Source organism: Spermophilus citellus (assembly GCF_964194105.1).
Source record: "Spermophilus citellus genome assembly, chromosome: X".
Classification (NCBI taxonomy): domain Eukaryota; kingdom Metazoa; phylum Chordata; class Mammalia; order Rodentia; family Sciuridae; genus Spermophilus; species Spermophilus citellus.
Genome location: NC_138190.1, coordinates 19,056,131 through 19,083,970, shown reverse-complemented (window position 1 = coordinate 19,083,970; position 27,840 = coordinate 19,056,131). Strand labels below are relative to the sequence as shown.

Below are 27,840 nucleotides of genomic sequence, written 5' to 3'. Positions count from 1 at the left end.
TCATGTTTTTAAATTCAAGTTCCATCAGGTTTTCTTCCTATTGCTCTCTCTACTCTCCCTCACAGCCCCTGCTTAAGGATTATCTCCTAATAGTCCTTGTATTATTTGGAAGACTATGCGTATCAGTCCAAGTTCCAACATGGAAGCATAATGAACTGTGGAAGAAGGGATTTATCATAGGAATTAGTCCTGGAAAGAGGGGTGGGGGAATGGAGGCCCAGAAGGGAGTTGGAGGATAGGAGAAGCCACCCACCATTAGAAGCTCACATAATCCAGCTACCCAAGTGGAAGAGGAAACCTGTGGGGAGACCTATGGAGAGTTGCTCCTACTTCTAAACCTGCAGCTAACTGTCCAGTGGTGGGCCTATGGCTGCTATTGGTCAAGAGGATCAGCAACTGGAAAGATAATCTGGACACAGAATAAGAATGAGGACAAGCTGGGACTCAGTGTCACTTAGACTTCTGTTTGTCACCACACCTTACTACATAAACCTTTGGGAAGTAAGGACTCCTGCTTTCCCCTTCAGTACATGCAAATTCCTCTTTTGGCCAACTAACACAGAGCTTTAAGGGAAGGGGAGCCTGGGAAATGTGATTCCAGCTTATCAAGTTGGCACACTACATTCTACCACACTAGGAAACTCATAATATATCTGCTAACAGAACTACCCTAGCAATTGGCATGGCACCTAGACAAAGATGGCACATGATGAATGGATAGACAGACAGCCTAAAAAGTATCCATCAACTGATCAGAGCATATTTTATTATCCTGGATATTAGAATATAGGAGAAAATTACTAATAGTTTTCCCACTGGGATGAGGCCAAGGAAATCTTCACTTAGCTAAGATGAATTTAGATAGGTAGATGTCTTCATTCTGAGCTGAGGTAACAGTCAGCAACCAAAGTTCCCATAGCACTTTGTTGCAGCTAGATTTTTTTAAACCATCTTCATTTGGCTTTATTTTGTAACTCTAGAACCAGCAACACTTCATTCATCAAATAGAATATGTGTTCTATGGGTTGAGCAGTGGGGGTTGGTTTTATAGACAAGGAACTAGTATGCACAAAGTCCTCAGCACTGAAAAAAGAATATCCAAGCTGGGTTGGGTGGCATGTAATCCAAACTACTCTGGAATCTGTGGTAGGAGAATCACAAGTTCAAGGCCAGCCTGAGCAATACAGGGAGGTCGGTTTCAGAGGTCGACAGAGGGCTCCATTCCTTTGGGCTCGAGGTGAGGCAGGACATCATGACTGGACAGTGTGGCAGAGGAAAGCAGATCATATCATGGTGAACAGGAGGCAGAGAGTGGTATAGCTAGATTTTAAAAGAATCTTTTTCTCAGAAAGGCTGGAGCACATGCATATTTAAAGAGTTCTTTTTCACATACCCAGAGTTATCTGAGGGGACGTTACCTTAAAAGAAATTATGAAGATTCCACATTGTTAAAATGCACAAATTCATTATCAGTGGTGCTTAGAATAACTCCTTGGAAGGAATAAAAATGTTTATTAGAATGAAAGTACATTTGAGTGATTTATTTTCTCCATCTTTATTTTCCTATTTAAAGAAAGTGCTGATTTGTATATTAACACTTCAAGGTTTTGACTACTTTTTTATCTTGGAAAAAAAAGAAAATGTTTGTCATTCCGAGAGCATAATCAGTTGAGTCGGCACACAATGACATAGTTAATTCACCAACGGAATTTGTTGCCATAGCTCCAGCGAGGGACAGGGTAGATTAAACAATGGCCTTTTTCACAACTGCAGCTTTCACCACAACCTGCCTGTCCCCACACAACAGGCCATCATAGCGCCAGTCCAGAGCACAGCAATTGTCAATGAACAACAGTTCAGAGAGGACAAGAGGAGGCTTGTGGTAAATAAAGCAAGAGTGTCGGGCAATTTGAATCTCTGCTTATTCAATAACTGGACACTCCTAGTTCCTCCGAGCTCATCTTTAAGCACTGGGCATAGAGAGCTGGCTTGACCTTTGGTCAAGTGTTCCGGTCCAGAACAACAAAAATTTCGCTCAGGGATTCATAAGAACTTGAAAGGGAAGAGGATCCTAGTGAAAAGGGAAAGAGATCAGAGGTAGACATGGTGGGCCACCAGGAATGCACCATGGAAGAGGACACCAAGAACAATTGCACTCCCAAACTCTGGCGCAAGGTAATATGTAACCAATTTCTTATTGATTTTTTGCCTTTGACATCAAAGTTAGTTCAAAGAGTAAAGTCTTCTGTATCTGCTAATATAACAGACCTGTACTAATTAATAGAGTCCCACTAAAAATGGAAATATATCCATCTTATTAAGGTGATAAAAAAGAAAAACAAAATGTGGCTAATATTTCTTTATCCCCTTACAGAATGTGTAAGCTCCTTGTATAGAGTTAGGCAACAGGAGCCGACTCACTTTCTTAAAAAAATCAGGGGCTGGGAGTGTAGCTCAGTGGTAGAGTGTATGCTTAGCATATATGAGACCCTGGGTTTAATCCCAGCGCCAAAGCCAAAAATAAAGTCAATCTATCAATTAAATATGAAGAAATATAGGTAGCCCAAGGCAAAGAATGATGATGTGGGAGCCTGAGGACATTGGAGAAATGTTTTAACAAAATGTCCATTATCTTATAAAATGAGGAATTCTCCTAATAAAAATGTTCCAATTTTTTTAATTTTATTTATTCTTTTTAATTATACATGACAGTTCCATGCTGTGTGACTACCACATAAATGAGGTGGTCTTTAATTTGGGGGATTGTCCAGAGGAATGTGGGTTTGAAGGGTAGCTTTGTTAAATGAAATAAATTCTAGATGGAGAAAGTTTGGGCAGTGGGACAAAGTTTTAAGGAGAATCTAGATAATGTGAAGAAGAAATTTAAGATCAGAGGCAATTTTCCCAGAAACAGCATGATTTCTCTGGTGTTATAATGGTGAAATGACTTTTACTCCATTAATCTGAAAGGGGTTTCTCAGGCCTTAGGACACGGCCCTATCTTTTCTGTCCCAGAACTCCTTAAAAATCTTCCTGTGTACCTTGGAATGGATATGAATAGCTGCGTTAAGCACCATAGGCTTCAGAAAGTAATCTGGGTCCACATTCACTGGACACTTAAGCTGATGACTGGTAGACCATTTTCCCTAGTTGGTCCCTTTTCAGATAGCCATCATGTTATCTTGGCTTTAGAGAAATTTGCATATTGAAGGTATATGGGTTTATTTTTAATGTTTTTATTAGTGCATTATAGTTATAATATCAGAGTTCATTTCGACATAATCATACATGCATGGAATATAATCTGCTTCATTTCAGTCCCCAGGACTTCCTCTTTCCCTAATCTCTTCCCTTCTCCTCTTCCCTTTTCTCCACTCTCCTGGTCTTCCTTCTAGTTATTGTTATTTTAATTAGTGATATATAAATATACATAAAGGTGAAATTCACTATGGTATACTCATATATGTATACAGCATAATTTGGTCAATTTTATCCCACCATTTTATCATTTGTTTTATTCAGTTAATGGGATAATCAGGAGGCATTTAACCATTGATTCATTCTTCATTCAAAAAATAGATTTGAAATGGTATCAAAACAACTAAATTCAGTTCTTGACTAGTGCAGATATAATCAATATGCTCTTTCCATGTTGGAGTCATGTAGAATCAAATCTGTGCAAATACCACTTTGTACTCTCATACTGTTTATGAACTCAAAAATAGACAAAGGCCTCCAATTTCATGGTCACCCAATAGCATCACTTATCATAATAATGACTGGCATTTTTGGTCCTTAGGTGGCATGCCCTGTTCTAAGTACATTCTATGCCTTGCTTCATGTGATTACGTTCACTGAAAGGGCTCAAGCTCCTAGCCACTGGTCTATTTTGCTAATTTGTGCCTGAGTTCCTCCCTGATAAATGGAATGGGTTTATTTATCCTCCATGGGCAATCAAAATGGATTACATTGTTAATTGTAACAATATTAAAGAAGGGATTATATTAGCATTTTTATCATGTTTTTCAGTTCTCAATGTACTGTACTTTTCTCACACAGGTGATCTCAACTTTTATAAAGTTAACTTTCTGTCAGGGTTTTTATACACCATGCACTGTTATCCCACACTAACACATGACCATTTCTGGTTATTGCTAATGGTGTGGCTTATCAGCCAATAGTTACAAGCATCATTAAATATTGTATCTGAAAAGTGAGGATAACTATGAATTTAATAGTATTTTAGAGCTTTCTGAGAATGGAAACTCCCTTTAAGTGATAAAGTTGGTTATTTACTTTCCACATATTTAAATTTGGTTAGCACTTATTTGGAAATAGGAGAATGCCCAAACATTATTCCAATTCCTCTTGCCCCAAATCCTGTGAAGTTGATATTATTCATAATCTCATTTTCAAGTGACAAAATTGGAGCTCGTAGAAGTTAATTGTCCAAGGTAGTGCTGAAATTCAGGTTCCTCAAATTCAATTTCACTTTTTCTTTAAACCTGTGTTGTCAAATAAGGTGGGCACTACCACATATGGCTATTTGGCACTACCACATATGGCTATTGGGCACTAGCCACATATGGCTATTTAAATTTAAATTTAAACAAAATTTGAAATTCTTTTCCTCAGTCACACTAGCCACATTTCAAGTGCTCAACAGCTACACATGACTAGTAACTACCTCATTTGGACAGTGCAATTACAGAATATTCCATAATCATGGAAATTTCTTTTAAACAATATTGCTCAAAATCATAATGTCTCTTTTAGATATGTTGACAAATGTCCTCAAAATATATTTAAGTTTTGTAACAAATAATATAGATTTAAAATCTTACATTAAAATCTCATTCATTTAAAATCTCCTCATTTGCATAGTACAAGTTAACTTTGGTCTGCAAATTAATAATATACATAAGAGTCAAGGAGACTGTTAAATGCACTTCAGAGACCAAAGATTTTTAAGCACCATCAAATAACTCCAGAAGCACTCACTTAGATGCAAGCAATTGATATGATAATTACACATCATTTTTATTTATTCATTAAAACAGGGATCCCCTAAGGTGCCCTTGTAGGAAATAATGTGGCTAGCCTACTTATTTCTAGTAACCCTTTTGCTATTTCTAAATTCTCTGTAAGATCACTTTATGCTATTGATTTACCTTCCTCTCTTCCTTTGGATCGTACAGTAAATTGGTAGCACAACATACTTCCACACTGAAATTTTGACTAGCTCAAAATCTAATTCCAAAACCCTCACTTCTCCCCCTATATTCTGTGATTCCTTGGAAGAGGTGCTCCTGTGGACCCAGGATAGTGCCTGGAACATAGGAATTGGCTAAATATCTGTTGATTGACAGTTCTTCCAAGATACCATTTACTGAAGTGGACTCAGATTTTCTACAGAGAATACAAGAATCAAATGGAAAAATATCTTCTGTTTTTTCTTCCTCCTTTACCAGTCTTTGTTCCCAAGTCTTCATGGTAAGATAAGGACTTCCCATCTGTGAGAAAGAGATGACTTCTGGGCATTCAGGTGGGAAGGGAGGGGCATGTGATCTGGCCTATGGATTTGGAAACTACATCTGCCAGCTTTTTCAGAGGGGAGAGCTGGGCATCAAATATGTCGCCTTCCCAAGGCACCAGTCATCAGTTAGCTCCATTAGTCCTAAAACACCATGTTGAGTGCATTTGCGGGTACTGTGCTGGTTCTAGGTAATGAACATGATAGAAGAGAGAATTTCGACTTGTTTAGAGAAGAATGAAAGTGGGGCATGTAGCTCAGTTGGTAGAGCACTTGCCTCAAATGCACAAGGCCCTGGATTCAATCCCCAGAACCAAAAAAAAAAAAGATAGGAATGATACTTGTGGTTTTATTTGTTTGCAGTGCTGGGATCAAACCCAGGATCTTGGGTATAGTAGGTAAGCACTTTACCACTGAGCTACACCTCCAGACTGAAACTTACTTGTATGTCTAAATCCTTAGCTGAGGTGATTTCTTACAGCCTATTGAGATCCATCATACCAAACATTAATGCATTTTTAGCAAAAATAAAACCAAATTCCTCAGTTTAGTTGTAAGTTTCAAAGAACATGATTTGTTGCTTTCTCGTCTTCCATAAGGAAAATTTCTAGCCTACAGGCCATAATCGGAGAAAGAAAAATTCATAGAAACAATGTAAATACACATTAAATATTTAAGATTTTATTTGAACAACTTAGAATGCTCAGATTTATGAAGCTGAGCATTTTTAAGCCACCTAAAGGAAAAGTAGTTCCATTTTTACTTTTTGTTCCAAAACATCATTAAACCTTCTTTCCTCTCATCTCTAATTCCTGACCATGAACCCTAATATTACAGGAACAGGCTTCTATTTGTACAGCCTTCACTTAACTCAACATAGTCTTTGTGTCCTTCTAAAGGGTCACAAATCCTCTTAATTCAATTAGCAAATATATGATCACTGCCAGAGGTTTCTCTTCTGACACTTCTCCCCTCTGAATATGGACAGGTGGAGCACAACCTGCCCCAGGTTTTAGAACATTTTAAAATTCGGTGTCTTTCCATGAATGACAAATCACCCCACCCCCATATACCTGAGAGAAAGAGATAAAGAATTTTAAAAATTGGAAAGTATGGTCCAGGACCAAGAGAAACATAATATCTGTTTCAAATATGTTTTCCTTAGTTCCATTGATTCAAGTCATAAATAAAAGCACAGAGTAATTTACATGATAATTTCTTTTGAAAACAATGACCAACATACCTCGCATATATTTTTTATTTAATTTTTTTCATTGGTGTATACTTTGTTTTTGTTTTGAGGATGGAACTCAAGCCTTCCTGCATGCTAAACATGTGTTGTACCACTGAGCTACATCTGCTACCGTAAAGCAATCTTTTAAAAGTTTGTTCTACATATATATTCTTGTTCTAGATGTTGTTTTTTTAGAGAGAGAGAGAGAGAGAGAGAGAGAGAGAGAGAGAGAGAGAATGAGAATATGAATCTTTTTTGTAGATGGACACAACACAATGCCTTTATTTTTATGTGGTGCTGAGAATTGAACCCGGGTCCCACTCGTCCTAGGGGAGCACTCTACCGCTGAGCCACAATTCCAGGCCCTCTAGATGTTCTTAAGAGTGGAAACTATCTCATTCATCTTGGATGCATGGCTCCCGGGGACACTTAGTAAATGTTTTTTGAGTGAGTGAAAGGAATTTAAATCACTATTTATTCTGTATCTTTCTTGTCCAGGGAATCCTGAGTTTGTCCATCTAGGATTACCTCCAGGTCATCTAGGAGAATGAATGAGTTTCAGTCTAGCCTTTGAAGCATGATTCAATGTTAGGTGGACCAACTTCAACTTGACTCCAGACTCTAAATTGATTAACATTGCCATTAGCACTATAACAAAGATGTTGTGGTCACCATTTACAAGGCTCTCTTATTCAATCCCTGCCAGTCTTCTAGGATTGCTATAGGTTTGTGATATTTAATGACTGGGAAGGACTGGCTCAGAGATACAGTAGATGGCAGGTTCACCTTTTACAACTCTTTCTCAACTTATCCAGAGGGGCAGGAGCTGGACTCATCAAAGAGAGATGGTTAGGACTTATACATATTATCTGAATTCTTTCTCATGTGGCTACTACACCTTTATCTAAGGGTAAATTTAAGTACTAAGAGTGTCAATTTAAGTACTTTCTTAAATATTACAAATAATTCAAGATAAAAAATGGAGAACTGGGCACAATAGTGCACACCTGTGATCCCAACAGCCTGGAAGGCTGATTCAGGAGGATCACAAGTTCAAAGTCAGCCTCAGCAATTTAGTGAGACCTCATCTTAAAATAATAAATAAAAAAGGGCTGATGATGTGGCTCAGTGGTTGAGTGCCTGTGGGTTCAATCCCTAATACCAAAAATGGAGAATTAATAAAAGCTTTGTAAGATTTTCTCTGTTATTCATTAAAAAATAGAATGATTATAATAGAGATTCATTTAAAAATGATAAATACTACATTAAACATCTTATTTAAATATAAAATATATTACTAATTTGACAGTCCTTTGATTGGGCTGCTGATTAGAGCTCTGTGTTATCTCTTTTCCTTTTCTTTTTTTCTAGTACTGGGGATTGAACCCAGGACCTTGTGCATGATAGGCAAACATTCTACCACTGAGCTACACCCCTAACCCTCTCTGTATTATCTTTATTCATTAGGCATACAGAAACATATTGCCTATTTTTCTGGTTTTATTCTAATTGGAATGAAAACTTAAGATACTTTCAAAACACTCTGCCTATAGAAGCCTAGATTTTTTTCCAGTTTAGTCTCCTAGCTTTTACAGTTGTCTTGACCTCAAAAAGCAATTCAACAGCAATTTTTAAAGGTCACATAATTACATATTCTCTTTCTAAAACAATTTAGCTTCGTAAAACAAGACACATTTGAAAGACACGATTCACATTTAAGGTATACAAGTCAATATTTTTAGTATATTCATGGGGTTATACAAACATCACCACGATTTTAGAATAGACTACTGTCATCATCCCATAGAAGAAACCTCATACCCACTACCAGTCACTCCCCACATACCTCCTCCTATGCTCCCAGCAGTAGGTAAATCACTAATCTACTTTCTGTTATAGGTATTTACCCATTCTGGATGTTTTGAAATCAAGGGAAAACCAGAATAAACCCTCTAGGCTAAACTTATTTGACCTGCTCTTTGTTAACTTCCAGTCACCTTTCATCATTCCTCAGAATATAAATATCCACAAGGCCAAATCTTGGTGGGTAGATTTGAGACTTGGGTCTCTTGTCTCTTCACAATTGGTTGCCTTGTGAACTAACTTTCTTTTTTGCAAAACTCTTTGTTTCATAGATTGGTATATTTCATGGTGAGTAAAATGACCTGGTTCAGTAACAATTTCATATAAGTACAATTATATAACATGTAGTCTTTTGTATTTGGCTTCTTTGACTTAGCATATGATTTTAAGATTCATACATGTTGAGGCATGTATCAGTACTTGGTTCCCATTTATGGCCAAATAACATTCCATTGTGTGGATATATCACAATTTGTTTCCCCATTCATTAGTTGATGGACATTTGTGTTGTTTCCACTTTTTACTTATCGTGAATAATGCTTCTTACGATATTCACATACAAGTCTTGTTTGTGAACATATGTTCTTAATTCTCTTGGTGTAAAGCTAGGAATGGAATTAGTAGGTCTAATGGTAAGTCTATTTTTTAACTTTTTGAGGAAGTGCCAAACTGCTTTCCAAAAAGGCTGCACTATTTTACATTCCCCTCCAGCAATCCATGAGAGTTCCAACTTTTCAATTCTCACCAATACTTGTTATTTTCCAGGGTTTGTTTGTTTTTGTACTGGGAATTGTACATAAGGGGTACTCTGCCACTGAGCTACATCTCCAGCCCTTTTTATTTTTTGAAACAGGATCTTTACAAGTTGCTTAGGGCCTTGCTAAATTGCTGAGGCTGACCTCGAACTTGTGATCCTCCTGCCTTAGCCTCATGAGTTGCTAGGATTGTGGGCATAAGCCATGGTGCCCAGCTACTTTCCAGATTTTAAAAATGTCCTAGTGGGGGCTGGGGTTGTAGCTCAGTGGTAAAGCACTTAAGCATGCATAAGGCATTGGGTTCAATCCTCTCCACTGCATAAAAATAAATTTAAAAATAAAGGTATGTGTCCATCTACAACTGATAAAATATTTTTTTTAAATGTCCTAGTGGGTGTAAAGTGATGTGTTATTGTGGTTTTGATTTGCATTTCCCTAATGGCTAATGATGAGCATTTTCATGTGGTTACTAGCCATTTGTACATCTTCTTTGGAGAAATGTCTACTTAAATCCTTTGCCTAGAGGGGTGCAATGGTACATGCCTGTAATCCCAGTGGCTCAGGAGGCAGATGGGTGCAGTGGTACATGCCTGTAATCTGAGTGGCTCAGGAGGCAGATGGGTGCAGTGGTACATGCCTGTAATCTGAGTGGCTCAGGAGGCTGAGGCAGGAGGATCGCAAGTTCAAAGCCAGCCTCAGTAATGGCGAGGTGCTAAGCAATTCAGTGAGACCCTATCTCCAAATAGAATGCAAAATAAAGCTATGGATGTGGCTCAGTGGCTGAGTGCCCCTGAGTTCAATCCCTGGTACCCCCTGCAAAAAAAAAAATCCTTTAACTATTTTGACTTGTGTCATTTATCCCAAAGACCCATCTTGGTCCTAAAGCAGGATTTTTAAACCTCATCATTATTGATATTTTCAGTTGGACAATTCCTTGTGGAGGCTGGCTTGAGCAATGTAGGATGTTAAGTAGCATCCCTGGCCTCTATTCACCAGATGCTAGTAGCAATACCCACATAGTAATCAAATTATCTCCAGACATTGCAAAATAACTCTTGTGGTGTTTGTGGGGAAATCTCCTGTAATCAAGAACCACTGCTATAAATGATCCTTCTGAAAAACTTAGAAACATAACTCAGTTTTAGTGGAATAGTAGAGATAGAAGCCAGTCTGAGTGAGTTGGAGATGATTTAAAATGTAAAAAAGTGAATAGATCCTATGAATATGAACTGCCCTTCCCAAATCTGATTGTTCATGAGTTAACTAACCATATAAGAGATAAATATCAAGGCACAAATGAGAATAAGTTGATATTATGAAATAAACAATAGTTTAACACAACAAAATAAAGGAGTTATAACACAATATATGAAACAATCTAGAATGATACGGTTTCTAAGAAGGAAAATTCACTGTGAGCTGGTCTTTGGGGGAGAACTTAACCCTCCCATGCATGAAGTACAAATAACTGTTAGGCAAGCTCTTGGTTTCATTTATCATGCTAGTCTCATCTCTTATTGGACACATCTGTATATCTATCTTAGACACAGATTTCATAGTTTCAAGGAATGGCACTCACTAAGTTAGCTCTTTCAGAAGGGTGATTTCCGGGGTGGAGAATGCAAAGGATTATCTTATAAAATCCACAGAAAGCTGAAAAGCATGCCTCAGCAAAAACAAGAATCAGGGCAGCTTTGAGAAGCCCTCAGAAGGGAGATTCACTCCATTTATTCTAATACTCTGCCTACAGCTCAGCTCTTGACCCATTTAGCATCCATCTGTTCTTCTTATTCTTTTTGTGTGTATGTGATACTGGGGACTAAACCCAGGAACATTCCACCTCCAAGCTATATCCCAGTCCATTTTTTAAAAATTTATTTTGACATAGAGTCTCACTAAGTTGCCCAAGCTGGCCTCAAACTTGAGATCCTCTTGCTTCAGCTTCCTGAGTTGCTGGTATGAACCACTGCACCCCACTCTTATTCTTATTCATGAATGAAGAAATATGAAGATATGAGAAACCACTGAAAAAGCAATGACTTGGTGCTCTCCCTCTTTTGAGACCAGGTTTCACTATGTTGCCCAGGCTGGTCTTAAACTCCTAGACTCAAGCAATCTTTTGACTTCAACCTCCCAAGTAGCTGGGACTACAGGGACATGCCACAATGTCCAGGTTGACTCTCTTAATCAGGTGTCCCAACACAATTTTCCTGGGCTGTGGGGTAAAGCAGTTTTCATAAAAGGGGTAGGGTGTGATGACAGAGAAATAAAGAAATAGGGCCATATCATAGATCCTTAAGAAATTCTAATTCCATAGAGATTTTCTCCATTCCCCACCCCCACCATTATCTTCTAAAATATTTATTTTACTGCCCCCCCAAACACACAAAACACCTCACAAAACACCTTTGGTTTGCCAACTGAATACACAGTTATCACCACTAATCTCTTTCCTTCAGTCCACGTAGTACTGTGGGTTTTTATGTTTGTTTTGTTTTGTTTTGGGATACTGGGAATTGAATCCAGGACTCTACACATGCTAGGTAGATGTTCTGTCACTGAACTATATCCCCAGCCCAACAGCACTGTGTTTTTGACTTCAAGTTCCCTGACTTCAGAAACAGGATGGAGGACAAATTGCACATAGTTGTTTCTATTTAATACTGATAGTAGGCAGACATCATCTAAATGGAGATGGGCTATTTTAATAAGAGAAATATAATCCATATGGGGAGTAGTGTCTGAATCTGCTTTATCCTAATCCTCCCCATAGTTGGGAACAAAGACTATATAGAGTTGTCAGGAGATGATACTTTTCACTAGTTAATAAAGAGATGCCCTGCCTTCTCAGTCTATTAATTAAGAAGATAATCAGTGCAAGCTTGGAGTTTGGTATTTGAAACTCAAAGGCAATAAGATCAGAACACTACTCAGATTTTTTTCTTCATAAAGAAATGAATAACAAATTAGGGCCTCAGAATTAGTGTAATCACATTTTGAATGATTTCTCCTGAGCATGCTTTTAATAACCTGTATGTGTTGGGTAAGAAGAACAAAGAAAGGCAAAGTTAATTACTCAGGAAAAACTTCATCAAGGAATTTTGGTCACCTTACCCTAGGGTTTCTCAACCTTGCTACTACTGATATTTTGGATTAGACAATTTTTTGTTGTAGGATTGTCCTATGCATGGTAGGATGCTTAACAGCATTCTGGTCTCTAACCATTAGATACCAGTAGTGCCCCTCCAAGTTGTGACAAGCAAAAATGTCTCCAGACACTTAAAAATGTCCCCTGTGGGGAAAAAAATCACCATTATTGTAAACTACTGAATTAAATACTACCTTCCTTCTCACTCCCTAGCCTCTAGGGCCTTCTAGGTTTTGCTGTTTGAAACCCTCAGAACAAACCAGGTGAGATGGCACACACCTATAATCCCAGTAACTTGGGAGGCTGAGACAGGACAATTGCAAGTTTGAGACCAGCCTCAGCAAATTAGCAAGGCCCTCAGCATCTTAGTGAGACCCTGTCTCAACATTTAAAAATAAATAAAAAGGTGGCCGGAATGTAGCTCAGTGGCAAAGTGCCCCATGTTTAATCCCAGTACCTAAAATAAAATAAAATAAAATAAACCCTCAGAACAAAACATCTCATACTAATGTCCCCTATATTTTTCAGGGAATTATTTGAAAACAAATTGAGTGGATAAAAATGATTTATCTGGATAACAGAAGGGTCTCATTGCCTTTCTGTATTGAAAAGTAGTAGACAACAAGAACAAAGGAAGATCTAATGAAAGTATTTATTTGAGGCAAACATTTGACTTATATTTAATGTCCACAAAATCCTTAGGTGCATTATTAGCCTTATTTTATTGTGGAGAAAACTGAGGCTAAAAGAGGTCAAAACATTTGCTCAAGAACACAGTTTTTTAATTTTGTGGTGGAGGTAGAAGCCTGACATCATGCATTTACACATATTGCCTGAGTTTAGGTACGTAAAGTGCCAGATGCCAAATAAACCAAGGTGACCACTTTTTAAAAAAATATAATTTTGGGGGCTGGGGCTGTAGCTCAGTGGCAGAGCATTTGCCTAACATGTGTGAGGCACTGGGTTCAATCCTTAGCACCACATAAAAATGAAACAAATAAAGTAAAAGCATGCTGTCCATCTACAACCACAAAAAATTATATATATATATATATATATATATATATATATATATATATATATATATATATATAATTTTTCAGGAGTTGGGGTTGTGGCTCAGTGGTAAAGCACCTGCCTGGCATGTGTGAGGCATTGGGTTTAATCCTCAGCACCACACAGAAATAAATAAAGGTATTGTGACTATATACAACTAAAATAAAATTTTTAAAAATATATAATTTTTCTTTTTTTAAATATATTTTTTCTTATGGAGAGTTTCAGACTGATACAAAATTAGACAAAATCATACATTGCCATTTGAACTACTCACATACTCCCCACCTCGCCTCAACAGTGATCAACTCATGACCAATGTTGCCTCAACATTACTGACATTTGGGGTGGGATAATTTTTTGTTGTGACATGCACACACACAAGGCCAGGCCAGGCCAAGGTCTGACTGATTCGACTGGCAAAAGTACAACAAGTCACTTTTAGATTCAGACAGTTTATTACTTACATAGACAGCAAAAGAAACAGTAGCTAATGCTGCCAGTTTCTCATAGTCTTATCTTCACACACTGAAAAAGATAACACTGAAACAAAATGGGCCAGATGAGTCCCACACCCATTGCTCAGGGGCCCGCTATAGGCCACAAGTAAGTGGATTTCTATCTATAACTGTATACTGAGAGGAGCAGGGTAGGTACCCGCCTCTCCCAACAGAATAGAAGGGGTGATTAGAAACTACCTCATAACAGCATTTCAAGGGAGATAAGGAAGGGTGTGAGAGATGGCCCTGAAACAACTCCTCACAGGCCTCCCATTCTTTCCTGTGCCAAGAGGATCACATTCTCCAGTACTCACATGAACTGTACCTCAAGCCTCTGCCTGCATGACCCAAAGTTGTCAGAGGACCAGGCAGGGCCATCCCCCTCTAGTGGAGGAGTGCCTTGTGCATTATAGGATGCTTAGCTGTGGCCTTCACTCACTAGATGCCTGCAGCACCATCCTCCAAGTTGTAACAAACAAAAATGTCTCCAGATATTACTCAATTTATTTTGAGGAAAAATTGCACCCAGTTGAGAATCACTGATCTAGAGCTATATCCACTGCCCACATCCAAACAATATATTTCATGTGCAAATACTACAGTATATACTTTTTTTTCCCAGTACTGGGGATTGAACCAAGGGATAGTCTACCAATGAGCTACATCCCTGGTCCTTTTAGTTTTTATTTATTTATTTATTTTGGTATGGGCTTGAATCCAAGGGTACTTAACCACTGAGCCAAATCCCTAACCTTTTTATTTTTTTAGTTTGAGACAGAGTCTCACTAAGTTACTGAGGCTGGTCCTGAACTTGAAATCCTTCTGCCTCTGTCTCCCGAGTCACTGGGATTACAGGTGTGTACCACTGTGCCTAACTACAGTATATACTTCTAAAAATTGGAAAATATAAACATAATACCATTATTATACTCCCCAAATTAACAATTTCTTCATGTATTCAGAAATTGTTCAGATTCTAATTGCCTCACAAATGATGTTTTTATAGTGTTTGAATTGGGATACTAATAACATACCCACACATTATGACTAATTGATGGTTTTTAAATCTCAATCCATAGGTTTCTTGCACATTTTTTTGGTTGAAGAAACAAAGTTTTTCCTATAGAGCTTCTCACAACTTTGATTTTACTGATTGCTTCCCCATTGTGTTAAAATATGTTTTATTCCTTCTGTATTTTTTGTAATTTAGTCTCAGATCAAGAGGTGGGATCAAAGCCAGGTTCTATTTACTTGAAAGGCATATTTCATACATAGTGCAGAAGTCCAAAATATTTAGGGTGGTCTTTTTGTCATCTTATCAGTGGTTAATGCTCAGAGCATAGATCTAATCATTCATTGGGGGTTAGGAAGCAGGGATAATTCATTGCATTCTTCATTATTTTCTTGTCTTCTTCATTACTCATTCTGAGATACTCCTATTTAGACAGTTTGTATAGGAAAGGTAAGATGAATGTCTGATTCCTTCTCTGTAGTTTCCAGTTTTCAAAGTAATGCATTTGTTTTCTAGAACCCACCAAAGTTTTAGGGGTTCTCCCCCACCTATAGTACTGTGAACTCATGGGCTTAAATATATCTAATGGGTTTCAGTCCATTGCAGTTCTTATCCTTATTGATACCTAAACTTTCCATCTTTCACAGGAATCTCTTCAAGATATCTCATAATTTTGACAATTTCTATCATTTTAAAAAAGTATATACACACACACACAAAGTATTGTTATATCCACAGTCTTACTTGGTAAACCCCTGTACTTACTATATTTTATAATTTCTTTACAACGATATTAAAGCGTGAACCTCAGGCAACATCTGCCAACTTGATCAAAATTCAAATTGAGGGACCTTACTTGACCTACTGAGTTAGATCCTCTGGGCCCCAGAAAACTATGGTTAACAAATGCTACAGGTGGTTTCTATGAACATTAAAGCTCTAAAACCTTTGCTCTACAATAATTTACTTCTGAGCCTAATTTTGGGTATCTAATGCTTTCCACTTTAAGATAGGGTCACAGGGATTATCTCATCCCCTTTAAGAATCTCCCACCACAATAGGCCACTCTGTTCTTATTGGCTATCACTAGTAGCATAATCATCTTGGAAGGAAGTGTTTCTGATATTTTTGAAACAACTATAAGTCAATGAATGTTTGACATGTTTATGACAAATCTAAATTATACCTCTTTGGATCTAAAATTTAGATATGAGTATATAATAACTGGTTCTCAGTTATTGATTAGTTGTCATGATGGAAATTTCAAAAGACTTATTCCAAATGGTTTTTTGTTTGTTTGTTTGGTGGGGGGGTACCTGGGATTGAACTCAATGGCACTCGACCACTGAGACACATCCCCAGCCCTATTTTGTATTTAGAGACAAGGTGTCACTGAGTTGCTTAGCACCTTGCTTTTGCAGAGGCTGACTTTGAACTCTCAATTCTCCCATCTCAGCCTCCCGAGCCACTGGGATTACAGGCACCTGGCCCAAATGTGTTTTGAACAATGATGATATTACATGTGCTAGGGACTGCTATGGTTCACTGTCATGGTTTTACTCCTTTTGAGTTTCTATGGTTGAGTGGTAGTATAAGTTTATTCAAACCATTTTGAATAAAATATTATTTTTCTTTGAAGCTGTGCTTATCTCATGCTGTCTTGATTACTTAGGATATTTTACTATAAAAGGATGGTTTCTGTGGAGGCCCATTGGCTACATTACTCTCAAGCACCTGGCACTTTAGTAGTAGACTAGGTGTGTAAAAGGATTGTATTTGGACATATTGAAGGTTTTTACCTAGCCAGTTTCTTGGGACACATACACGAATAAGGCTTCTCTTGATGCAAACAAAATTGTCTTGAAAAAAAGCATTGTTTGGGGATCAAAATCCATATGTTAATAAAGCCTCTCATCTGTGCTTTACCACAGTGGTTCTGAACTTTTAAAAGTCCTGATGCTGAACCCCAGGTCAATGAGACCAGAATCTGTAGGGTGTAGAAACTAGGACTCAGCGATATTGAACTCACCAGGTAATTCTAATATACAATCAAGGTTGAGAAACGTAGGGAGTGAAGACAATAAGATACTTCATTAAGACATACCAGACCCCCAAAGTATTAGATTCTCTTTTTTTCTAAAATAGGATATTTAGGCCTGGCCCAGTGTGGCATGTGCCTATAATCCCAGCTAATTGGGGGAGCTGAGGCAGGAGGATCTCAAATTGAGACCAGCTTGGACAACTTATTGAGACACTGTCTCCAAACGAAATTTAAAAGGCTGGGGATATAGCTCAGTGATAGAGTGCTTGACTAGCATGTGTCAGGACCTGGTTTCAATCCCCAGCACCACATACAAAAATATGGTATTTGGTATACTTGTGGGCTTTTGGAAAGATCATTTCTTGCCCGCATCACCCATTATTATTCAGAGATGTACATGTCACCCACAGAGAAGCAAACACAGTGAATCCAGTTCTGGTTACATTGCAGAGGAAGAATCCATCAATGCTACTTTTTGAAAGATTAAAGAATGTGAAAGCATTTGTTTTCTTCTGTTAGGGATGGAACCCAGGGCCTCAGGCATGCTAGATAAGCACTCCGCCAATGTTCTACATCCCCAGCCGTGGCATCTTCTTAAGTGTGTTTTGTAATGACATTCTGCTTTGGCATCTACTGATTGAGTCAAATATTAAATTTATAGGGGCTTAATAAAAGCTTTTATCTAGCTAGGTTGTATCATTAAATGTCAAACAAAATAAATGAAAAGCTTTCAACATGAAGGCTATTCAGAGAGCAAAATGATTAGAGCATTGCAAATGTTGAGATACCAAAGCAGCAGGCAATGTACATGGACTTTGAAGTCCCACAGCCCTGAATTGGAAACTTGGTTGTTACTAACCATCTCTGTGACCTTGGGCAAATTATTTAACGTCTCTAAGTACCACTTGTTATCTGCAAATTGGGCATGATGCCTATATCTGACAAGGAGTAGGGATTCATAAATTACTAAGTATTAAAATCATAATCCACTTTTTGTTCAGAATATCTGGAGGTCCAGCTCATGCTAAGAAAGGTGTGGTAGGTTGAATAACAACCTCTCAAAGATGTTTGTTAATGGTCCCAAAGTTGTCTTTACATGGCTAAAGTGACTTTACAGACGTGATTCAGTTAAAGATCTTGAGGTGAGAGCGAGTGTCCTGGTGGGCCTAATGTAATCACAAGGGTCCTTTTAAGTGAAAAGAGGGAAACAGACAACTTAGAAGATGAGACTGTGAAAGATGGAAACAGACAACTTAGAAGATTAAGACTGTTATAGCAAAGGCTAGAATGATGCAATTGCTGGTTTTGAAAATGGAAGAAAGTGGGACATGAGCCAAGTAATGCAGGCAGCCTCTAGAAGCTGGAAGGGAAATGGATTCTCCCTTAGAGCCTCCAGAAGAAATGCAATTGTGCCAATACATTGATTTTAGCTCACTGAGACCCATTTCAGACTTCTGACCCTGGTCCACACTTATGATAATAAACCTATGTTGCTTTTAGACACTAAGTTTGTAATAAATGGTTGCAGCAGCCATATGGACCTAATACAGAAGATTAAACCAAATCATTCTGTGCATTCAAAGATTCTGAGTGCAGGTTTACAAGATGAAGAGTCACTTTGGAGACCAAATCTTCAAAATCTATTAGTACAAATCTAAGGATTATAATAATAGTTTAATTGTGAATAAATGTATCCATCCTGGCATTAGATAGTCTTCATTATTCAACTAGCTAGTTGAACTCATTGGTGTCACATTTGAAGGCTACAGGCAAAATCCTTAGGATCCTGCAGTATTTGCTACAGTGCTAGGAAAGTAAGCCTAGTGGTTCAGCAAGAAGGAATAAAAGTGGATATGGCAGATCAATAACCAAGAAAGACGACTCTTTAACAGTATATGAACAGGTGTAAATGTGGTTAACCATTCTGGAAGACATTTGATAATAGTATCAAAAAGCATGTTCCAAAAGCTTTAAAAAGGCAAGTACTCTGAGTCAGCAACTCATAAGAAAATTCATCCTAGGGTAAAAACCTGGATTAATATGCATATCATTCACTTATTTAAAAAATCCTTTCATGGTTCCTGTAATTGCTTATAGATTAACACCTGGGGATGCTGAAGGGCAACAGCAGTATATCCATTTATGTTGAATAATTAAGACTGGCAGGTGTTCATACCCATCATAGCTTGGTATGGACTTGAACCTGGTTAGATTATTAACCTCTGAAGGTCCCTCAACCAGTTTTGGTACATTTGGTCTTTTTTCATTAAAATCACCGTAAGAGTGATTGTTATTGTTTCAGTGTTAACTTGGTGCCTGGCCTTGTACTTTTATCACCCAATTTTGTGAGTTAAGTAAATTAATTTTTAATGTATGTGTGAAATCAAGCCATTGTTAAAAATCACCTACAGTCTTACTTATCCACTGACATCAGATAGTATATTTGGCATGTTGTGAATTCAAAGAATGCTCAAAGACAAGTAAGAATCTTTATCCATTTTTTTTCAGTTGCATTACGGGTTTGTCATATGTCTGGACCCAAACCCCAAGGAGGAGGAACCAAAATTCATATAGCATTCTTGAGTATGATGGCGGCTGCATTTGGAGTTTTGATTAAACTGCACTACATGTGTGATTATTACTTGTAAACAGATGATTAGATATTAATTAGACAATAAGTGATTGTAAAGCACTTAGAAAATAAAAGTGTTTATAAATACCACCAAGTAATAGCAACAATAATTCTTTACTGACTACACAGCTGCTAATGTCAGTTAGACTGATTTATTCCAGCTAAGGGCAACTTTAATTTATGCCAAAAAAAACCTCTGCCATCATATCTGTTTTGATACAGCAAAACAAAATATATTTATAACCATTTTATCATCAACATTTAGATAAATACATCTCATTTTGATTAGAAAAACATCTTTAAATACCTTTTCAAACACAGGTACAACCATCATAGTATGGTGTCCTTGAGTACTAAGAATTCGGGGCCTCCTTATTGCTTGCCTTTCTTACGTCAAATATTTTAAATATTAGATGTAAAACTTTATTTTAATTTATTTTTATTTTTTTAAAGAGAGAGTGAGAGAGGAGAGAGAGAGAGAGAGAGAGATTTTTTAATATTTATTTTTAGTTCTCGGCGGACACAACATCTTTGTTGGTATGTGGTGCTGAGGATCGAACCCGGGCCGCACGCATGCCAGGCGAGCGCGCTACCGCTTGAGCCACATCCCCAGCCCCTTATTTTCATTTATGCAGTAAGTTTTTCATGTTGGGTCTGTTCAGTTTCTCCCCAGCACATTACAACTGTGCTTGGAATTGATAAATTTTGGTCAAATGGATGAGTGAAGGTCATTTTTTTGGCTATTATAAAAGTGGAAAAAGAATAAAATACATTTAAGAATGAAACAAAAACAGTTTCCATTTTGTCATTTTTCCAAAAAAAAGTTTTGAAGCTCTATTATATCTCACCATTAATTTTTCTCCTAATGGCCGTTATGGGTCATGGCCCTGTATACATCCAGTTCTTAATCCAGTGATGAATCCGGCAATGCTGCCTTGTTAATTTTTAAGTCATAAGTAAATGCAGGCACCCACAATGAATCCAGATGCTTGTATGCATGCACAGATTTGAAATGAACTAAATGAATAAAAGTGAAGAGTTCTTCATGTTTCATGCATTCAGAAGAAAAGAGGGGAGGGGTGATACTGAATGATGAGAAGTATATGAGTTAATAACCATGTTAATAAAGCAAATCTAACTATATTAAACAGTGGGGAGTGTAATATGGTGGAAAACTGTACAACTTTGATTCGGGAGGCCTGGATCAGGTGATACTTCTATCACTCACTGTATGACATTGCCATGTCATTTTATATGAATTGGTTTATTCATCTGAAAATTTTTAATATTAAAATTTGGCAATCTCAGTGTGCTAATCTGATATAATTTAATATGTAAAAGTGCCACATGAGAGGTGAAATTGTTTCCACTGCAAAATATTTTTTTTATTACCATGACTTTCCCAGAGTGAATGGAAAAGACATATGCACAAGTTTCATTACTTGGTATAATGGAGATTTTTCCAGACCATCAGGATTTTTTTCTTTAGATGGGATCTTGCTATATTGCTCAGGCTGGTCTTTAACTCTTGGGCTCAAGTGATCTTGCCTCAGCCTCCCAAGGAGCTGAACTACAGGTTACAGGTGCACATCATCATGCCCAGCTCACACTGTCAGGTCTTAGGCCCTAATTTTAAGCCACATCTGGAGAATGGGAGATGTGGCTCAAAAAATAAAAATTTGGGGCTTGGTATGTGGTTCAAGTGGTAGCGTGCTCACGTAGCATGCATGAGGTACAGGGTTCAATTCTTTTTTGGGGGGGGGAGTGAGAGAGAGAGAGAGAATTTTAATATTTATTTATTCTTTTTTTTTTTTTTTTTTTAGTTTTCGGCGGACACAACATCTTTATTTGTATGTGGTGCTGAGGATCGAACCGGGCTGCACGTATGCCAGAGGAGTGCACTACCACTTGAGCCAACATCCCCAGCCCCAGGGTTCGATTCTTAGCACCACATAAAAATAAAGATATTGTATCCACCTAAAACTAAAAATTAAATATTTTTTTTTAAAATAAAAATAAAATTTGGGGCTGGGGTTGTGGCTCAGTGGTAGAATGCTCACCAAGTATGTGTGAGGTCCTGGGTTGGATCCTCAGCACCACATAAAGATAAATAAAGGTACTGTGTCCATCTATAACTAAAAAGTATTTAAAAAATAAAAATAAAAATTTTAAAAGATGAAAAAATAATGAAATTCCATAACAGGTAATACTGGTTTCTGGAAATCTTAAATTCTTCTGTCAATTTTACCCTCTATTTTCCATCTTCCTCCCTTCTTTGTAATAAATTCCTTGTTTGGTAAACTTGAGACTGTGAGAAAAAAATGAAAAGTAGAAGAATAGTGGAATCAGGAGTGATGGTATTAGGGAAAGATTTGGAATAAATGTTTTACATGTGGCCTTAGTGATAAATTTTAAGAGCAGTATGGCATCTGGAATGGCATAAAGATTATAGATAAATAATTTTAAATATTTGGTAGAATTGTCCTAACATTTTAAAACAATGTATGTAAAATCTCCAGCTGCATTACTAAAGATTGGAAAATAGAAAAGAATTTTTAAAAATAAAACTTAAAATTAATGCATTTTAAAAGGCTAAAATATATTTATTAATTACCTTATGATTCGCTTTTATCCACAAGTGATGAGGATGTGAAAGGTATTTTACCATTAAAAATATTAAAGCCAGGTGCTGTGGTGTACTGTTTCATGCCGGTAATCCCAGTGACTTAGGAGGCTGAGATGTCGCGACCCCCTTGCCCGCAAGGAAGACGCAACAACAGGAATCTTCTTTCAGCCGTTTATTCAGGTCCTTGATATTTCTTCTTCTTTTTCCCGGATGCCTCTCCCAGCCTTAATAAAGCATCTCAAGCCCCAATGCGAAGCTGCCACGTGGAGCTTTCTCATAGGGTGTTAAAAAACCATGCGCCAACTCTCCCAAATAAGGAGTTGTTTGTTACAGACCACAGCGGAGCCAGCGCCATCTTGTAATGGCGACCACAGTCCGCAGAAACGGCTCACCACAGTTCCCCCTTTTGTTTTCCAAAAACAATACAGGCGAGAGTAGAGGTCCTATCCCACTGTGCAGAAGTGGCTGCATAGTATGGCTCAGCCCCAAGGAGGGCCCTTCCCCAGATCTGAGGCCATATCAGCCGACGCCTTTTTTCGTGGGACGGGGCGTGGACACGTCTAACCCGCATGCAATAGGACATGCTCTCCTTGAGGTCCACTTCAAGGATCACTCAAGTGCAGTGCCTTGCCTCGCATCCTGTATCGTGATGATGGTGGACGAAGGGGGATGGCTGAGGCTGAACTGTGGCTGTATAGAAATACGACGACAAACAAGTTGGCAACACCCTAAAAGAAAGGCACGGGTCTTAAGGCGATAGAAAAGCACTAGTGTGGAAACCCATCTGCGTGCAATGGCAGTAAAGCCGGCAGAGTGCAAGGGCTTTCCAACACTAAGAGAATAACAAAGAAAGACATGTCGATCCCAGTGCAATGTTCATAAAACTTGGGGTGCAACGACCATGTCAAAGATTTACTGTTTAATCTGCGCAAGCCAGACTTGAGGTGAGATGCCATTTTCTAAAGCTGCAAGAGCTTGTATGATCATAGCTTTATCTGGACCAATTTCCGGCCAAATATTCGCCAATGATACGGGAGGCATTCCTGGAATCATTAAATCATGAACCGGCATCGGCATTGGCCAAGCCCGTGCCGCTGCCCACCACTGCATTGGTGTCGTCCATGTCATCGGCACCAGCACCAGAGCCAGAGCGCTCAGCAGAATGAAGATCCTCATCACGGGATTGCTGTGGTATTTCTTGTTGCTGAGTAGCTGGCGTCAAGACTCTTCTTGTCAGGCGTTCAGGGACCCACAATGGTTCCGTGCGATCCTGGGGAAAAACACATACAGATCCTCGTGCCCATGTCAGCACGGGGTCGGGGCCGTTCCATTGGCCCGTAAGAACATCTTTCCACTTAACATAACCAATCACAGAGGGCTGAGGGGACACATGTCTATCGGCCGCAGAGCGACCGTGAATATCCAAATTCAAAAAATTAATGGTAAAGAGAGCTAAGGACAGGCGTTCTTTAGGAGTATGTTCAGCTCCTATTCCCCCCTTTTGTTTTTGTAAAGTTTCCTTTAAGGTGCGATGAGCACGCTCAACAGTAGGCTGCCGCATAGTGGCAAGCACACATAATTGGAAAGGTTTATCACTTTGGAGCCTGCATAAAGTAGCATGTTGTATAGCTTCTTCTACTGTCATAAGGGCCGCTCTAGCCTCTTTAGTGAGGCTACGAGGGGAAGTAAGATCTGGATCACCCCTAAGAGTAGCATACAAAGGCTGTAGCATAACATTAGAAATATGTAAATATCCTCGTATCCAATTAATATCTCCCAGCAGTTTTTGATAATCATTTAGAGTTTGGAGATCCTGAGTTCGTATGGTGATTTTTTTGTGGTCGTAATTTGCCATACCCAATTGTTGCTCCCAAATACTTAATAGAATCCCCTGTTTGAACCTTTTCAGGTGCAATATGCAGTCCATATTGAGCTAACAACTTCACTAGGTCTTTATAGGCCTCATGAATTGTCTGCTCTAATTTAGCAGCCAATAATCCTGTATCAAGTAATCCCACAATAGATTTACCTTCTATGCTTAATTCCAAAGTAGGGCGATTGCTCATATCTAGTGACAAACAAGCACAATTCCCTCCGGTGGCACCAATCTCATTCCCTGTCCGTGACCTTGAGTCAGCAGGGAAGTGATTATGCAAACTAGGCAAAATTAGTAATTGAGCAATCCGATCTCCTGGGGAGATGGACACAATGCCCCCTGGAGCTTCCACCATAACCTTTACTATCCCTACAGTATCAGGACTTATGACTCCGGGGAAAACACGAAGACCTTGTAAAATAGAGGATGCACGTCCAATTAGCAAACCTACAGTGCCAGGTGGTAAAGGCCCTTTGAACTCAGTTTCCACCAATTGGACTCCCATCTTAGGTGTTAATACGAGTCTGGAGGTGGAACAGAGGTCCAATCCCGCGGCACCTGTAGTGGCTCTCCGCGTTTCATGGGATGGCGTAGAGATGGCCATGTCTCGGGTTCGGGTGTAACATTCTCCACTGCCCCATATATTTGTGGGCCCTGGGGTCGAGGGCCCCGTCGGCCGTTTTTTGGCCCAGCTGAAATAGGTTGTCCATGAATGTCCCTCACTGATCTACACTCTTTTGCCCAATGCTTCCCCTTTTTGCATCTTGGACACAACCCCGGTAGACGAAAGCCATTGGAAGGGCCACCGTGAGGAGGTCCAGTAAAATTGTCTTTTTTGGGACATTCACGTCTGACATGACCGGGTTGACCACAATGGAAGCACGTTCCGGCGGCAGGACCGCCCCCTTTTGCAATCCGAAGGACAGCAGCTGCAAGACCTGCATTAGTTAAAGGTCCTCCAATCTCTCTACACACCTTCATCCATGCTTCTATGCCTTTGTTCTTATAAGGAGCGATTGCTGCTTTACATTCCTTGGTGCATTGCTCAAAGACCAATTGCTTAACAAGGGGCATGGCTCTATCAGGATCCCCAAAAATCTTTCCAGCGGCGTCCACCATCCTTGCTACAAAATCTGAAAAGGGTTCTGTAGGGCCTTGTATAATCTTGGTCAAATTACCAGATACCTCTCCTCTGTTTGGAAGTGACTTCCATGCCCGAATGCAAATGTTATTAATTTGATCATATACCTCAAGAGGGAATCCTGTCTGTTGATTAGCAAATCTACCTTGCCCCAAAAGCATGTCCTTATCCCAATGAGGATGTCCCGCCGCATGGTTTTGGGCGGCCTGTTCTATTGCGCCCTCTAACACAAATGTTCTCCAGTCCAAATATTTACCTGGGGAAACACAAGCCCGAACAAGGCTAGCCCAATCAGAGGGAGTCATACAGTATCTAGACAGACTCTCCACCTGAGTTAGTGTGAAGGCGGCATCCACCCCATAAGTGCGCACAGACTCCGCCAGGGTCTTCACAATTTTAAAATCTAAAGGCTCATGGAATCTTCCCCTATTATCGTCCTGAAAAACTGGATAAGCAAGACCCATCTCAGCGTGAACAGCCTTCCATGTTTGAGCATGGAAAGCTCTCCCCGAAACACCCCCACCATACGGCGGTGGATCCGGAGGATCACATTTCTTGAGCCCCTGCTTATCTTTGCTCCCTTCTCCTACAACTAAACTCCCTAGCTGGCGAGACAGCCTCCCAAGCTCCTCCTCCTCATTCTCCTCTTCCTCTGACCCACTTTCACATGGAGGTGTGCGCAGCGCACTGAGATCTGGATACAATCGCCTCTTCCCCTGTTTCACGCTCTGCACACTTCCATCCTCCCGAGATACCTCACTTCCTGCCGTCTCTGATTTCTCCTCATGTAATTGTTCTAGAACTTCCTGTCCTTTAGTAAGTGCGTCATGACATCTGTCCTCTGTGAGGCAACTACGGACTATTCTCCAAAGGGGTATCACCCCGCCCTCTAATATGCCCTGCTCAGAAGCAAAGTCAAGATCTTTGCCTAATTTATCCCAACTAGGTATGGTAAGGCTGCCCGAAAATGCAAACCACGGTGCAGCAATATCTATCTTCTGTAAAAATCTCTGTAAAGTACGATGCTTCACTTCCAGGCCCTTGGAACGTAACAGGCCATCTAGGGCCAGGAGAAGCGGACTTGAAGATGCGGCACCCATGACACAACAACAAAAGAAACACAGAAAACAAAAGACACAGACGACAAAAGAAACACAGAAAACAAAAGTGAAAGTACACATTGCAGCTGCAATAAAATATGAGGCTCTCTCTTTCTTTGTAGAGGAGCTGACCCCGCTTTGGTCGCGGATCCCACTTACTGGGACTATCCCCGCTTTGGTCGCGGGTCCCACTTACCTGGGACTATCCGGTGCACCACCCCTGACGACTGAAAGTTCTGGTTCCCGGGTTTCGGCACCACTTGTCGCGACCCCCTTGCCCGCAAGGAAGACGCAACAACAGGAATCTTCTTTCAGCCGTTTATTCAGGTCCTTGATATTTCTTCTTCTTTTTCCCGGATGCCTCTCCCAGCCTTAATAAAGCATCTCAAGCCCCAATGCGAAGCTGCCACGTGGAGCTTTCTCATAGGGTGTTAAAAAACCATGCGCCAACTCTCCCAAATAAGGAGTTGTTTGTTACAGACCACAGCGGAGCCAGCGCCATCTTGTAATGGTGACCACAGTCCGCAGAAACGGCTCACCACACTGAGACAGGAGGATCATAAGTTCAAGGCCAGCCTCAACAATTTATCAAGATCCTAAGCAACTTAGTGAGACTCTGTCTCAAAAAATAAAGAGGGCTAGGGATGGTAAAGCACCCCTGGGTTAAATCCTCAGAACCCACCCCCCCCTCAAAAAAAATTAGAACTTTACGATGGGGCACTGAAGTATCCTCTTAGGCTGAGAGGACCCAAAGGTAGACCCCAAGGGAAGGATTCAAGTTTACGTAGTTTATTTGGTAGGCAATCCCAGGAAACACCCACAGGAATGTGGGCAAGTGAGGCAAGGAAAGGAAGATATCCAGTACAGGTTCACTGTCAAGCAAGCTATTGCATGGCAATTGGAAGTTAAACCCACTGGGCAATTTGGGAGTAGAACGTACAATTTGCTTGAGGGCTGGGGGAGCAGAGGTAGTCATACACTGAGTTATAGGTCGAGAATTCTTTAGCTCTGCCTCTGCTGTGATGTTGGAAAGGCATCAGACTCTAATGGTCAGAAAAAGCCCTCAGGCAGGGAGATGCAGGTGCTGGCAGTTGGCAATGGGCCAGGTGTTGACTACCATAGTAAGGCCTGAGGGGATTTGGACAAGGTTCAGACAGCATCTGCCCCAAAGAGATTTTAGTTATCCTCTGCAGATCTTTGGGAATGGTATTTTCAACAATTTGATGTTAGTATGAAGACCACTGGTGGGAAGGATGATACATAATGATACATCTGTAATGTAGATCTCTTTTAAGCTGAAGTGAAGGTCTCTATAGCTCAGTT

At 39.4% G+C, this 27,840-nt stretch overlaps 1 protein-coding gene across 1 annotated transcript in view; it reads left to right on the top strand.

Moving 5' to 3' along the window:
• The first annotated feature begins 2,009 nt into the window (after window positions 1–2,009).
• PCYT1B (phosphate cytidylyltransferase 1B, choline) overlaps window positions 2,010–27,840 on the top strand; it is a 98,002-nt gene continuing 72,171 nt past the window's right edge. Inside the window, exon 1 of the mRNA XM_081278272.1 lies at window positions 2,010–2,175. Within this exon, the coding sequence (XP_081134398.1) occupies window positions 2,104–2,175 (72 nt within the window). The 5' untranslated portion in view covers window positions 2,010–2,103. The remainder of the gene's footprint in view (window positions 2,176–27,840) is intronic.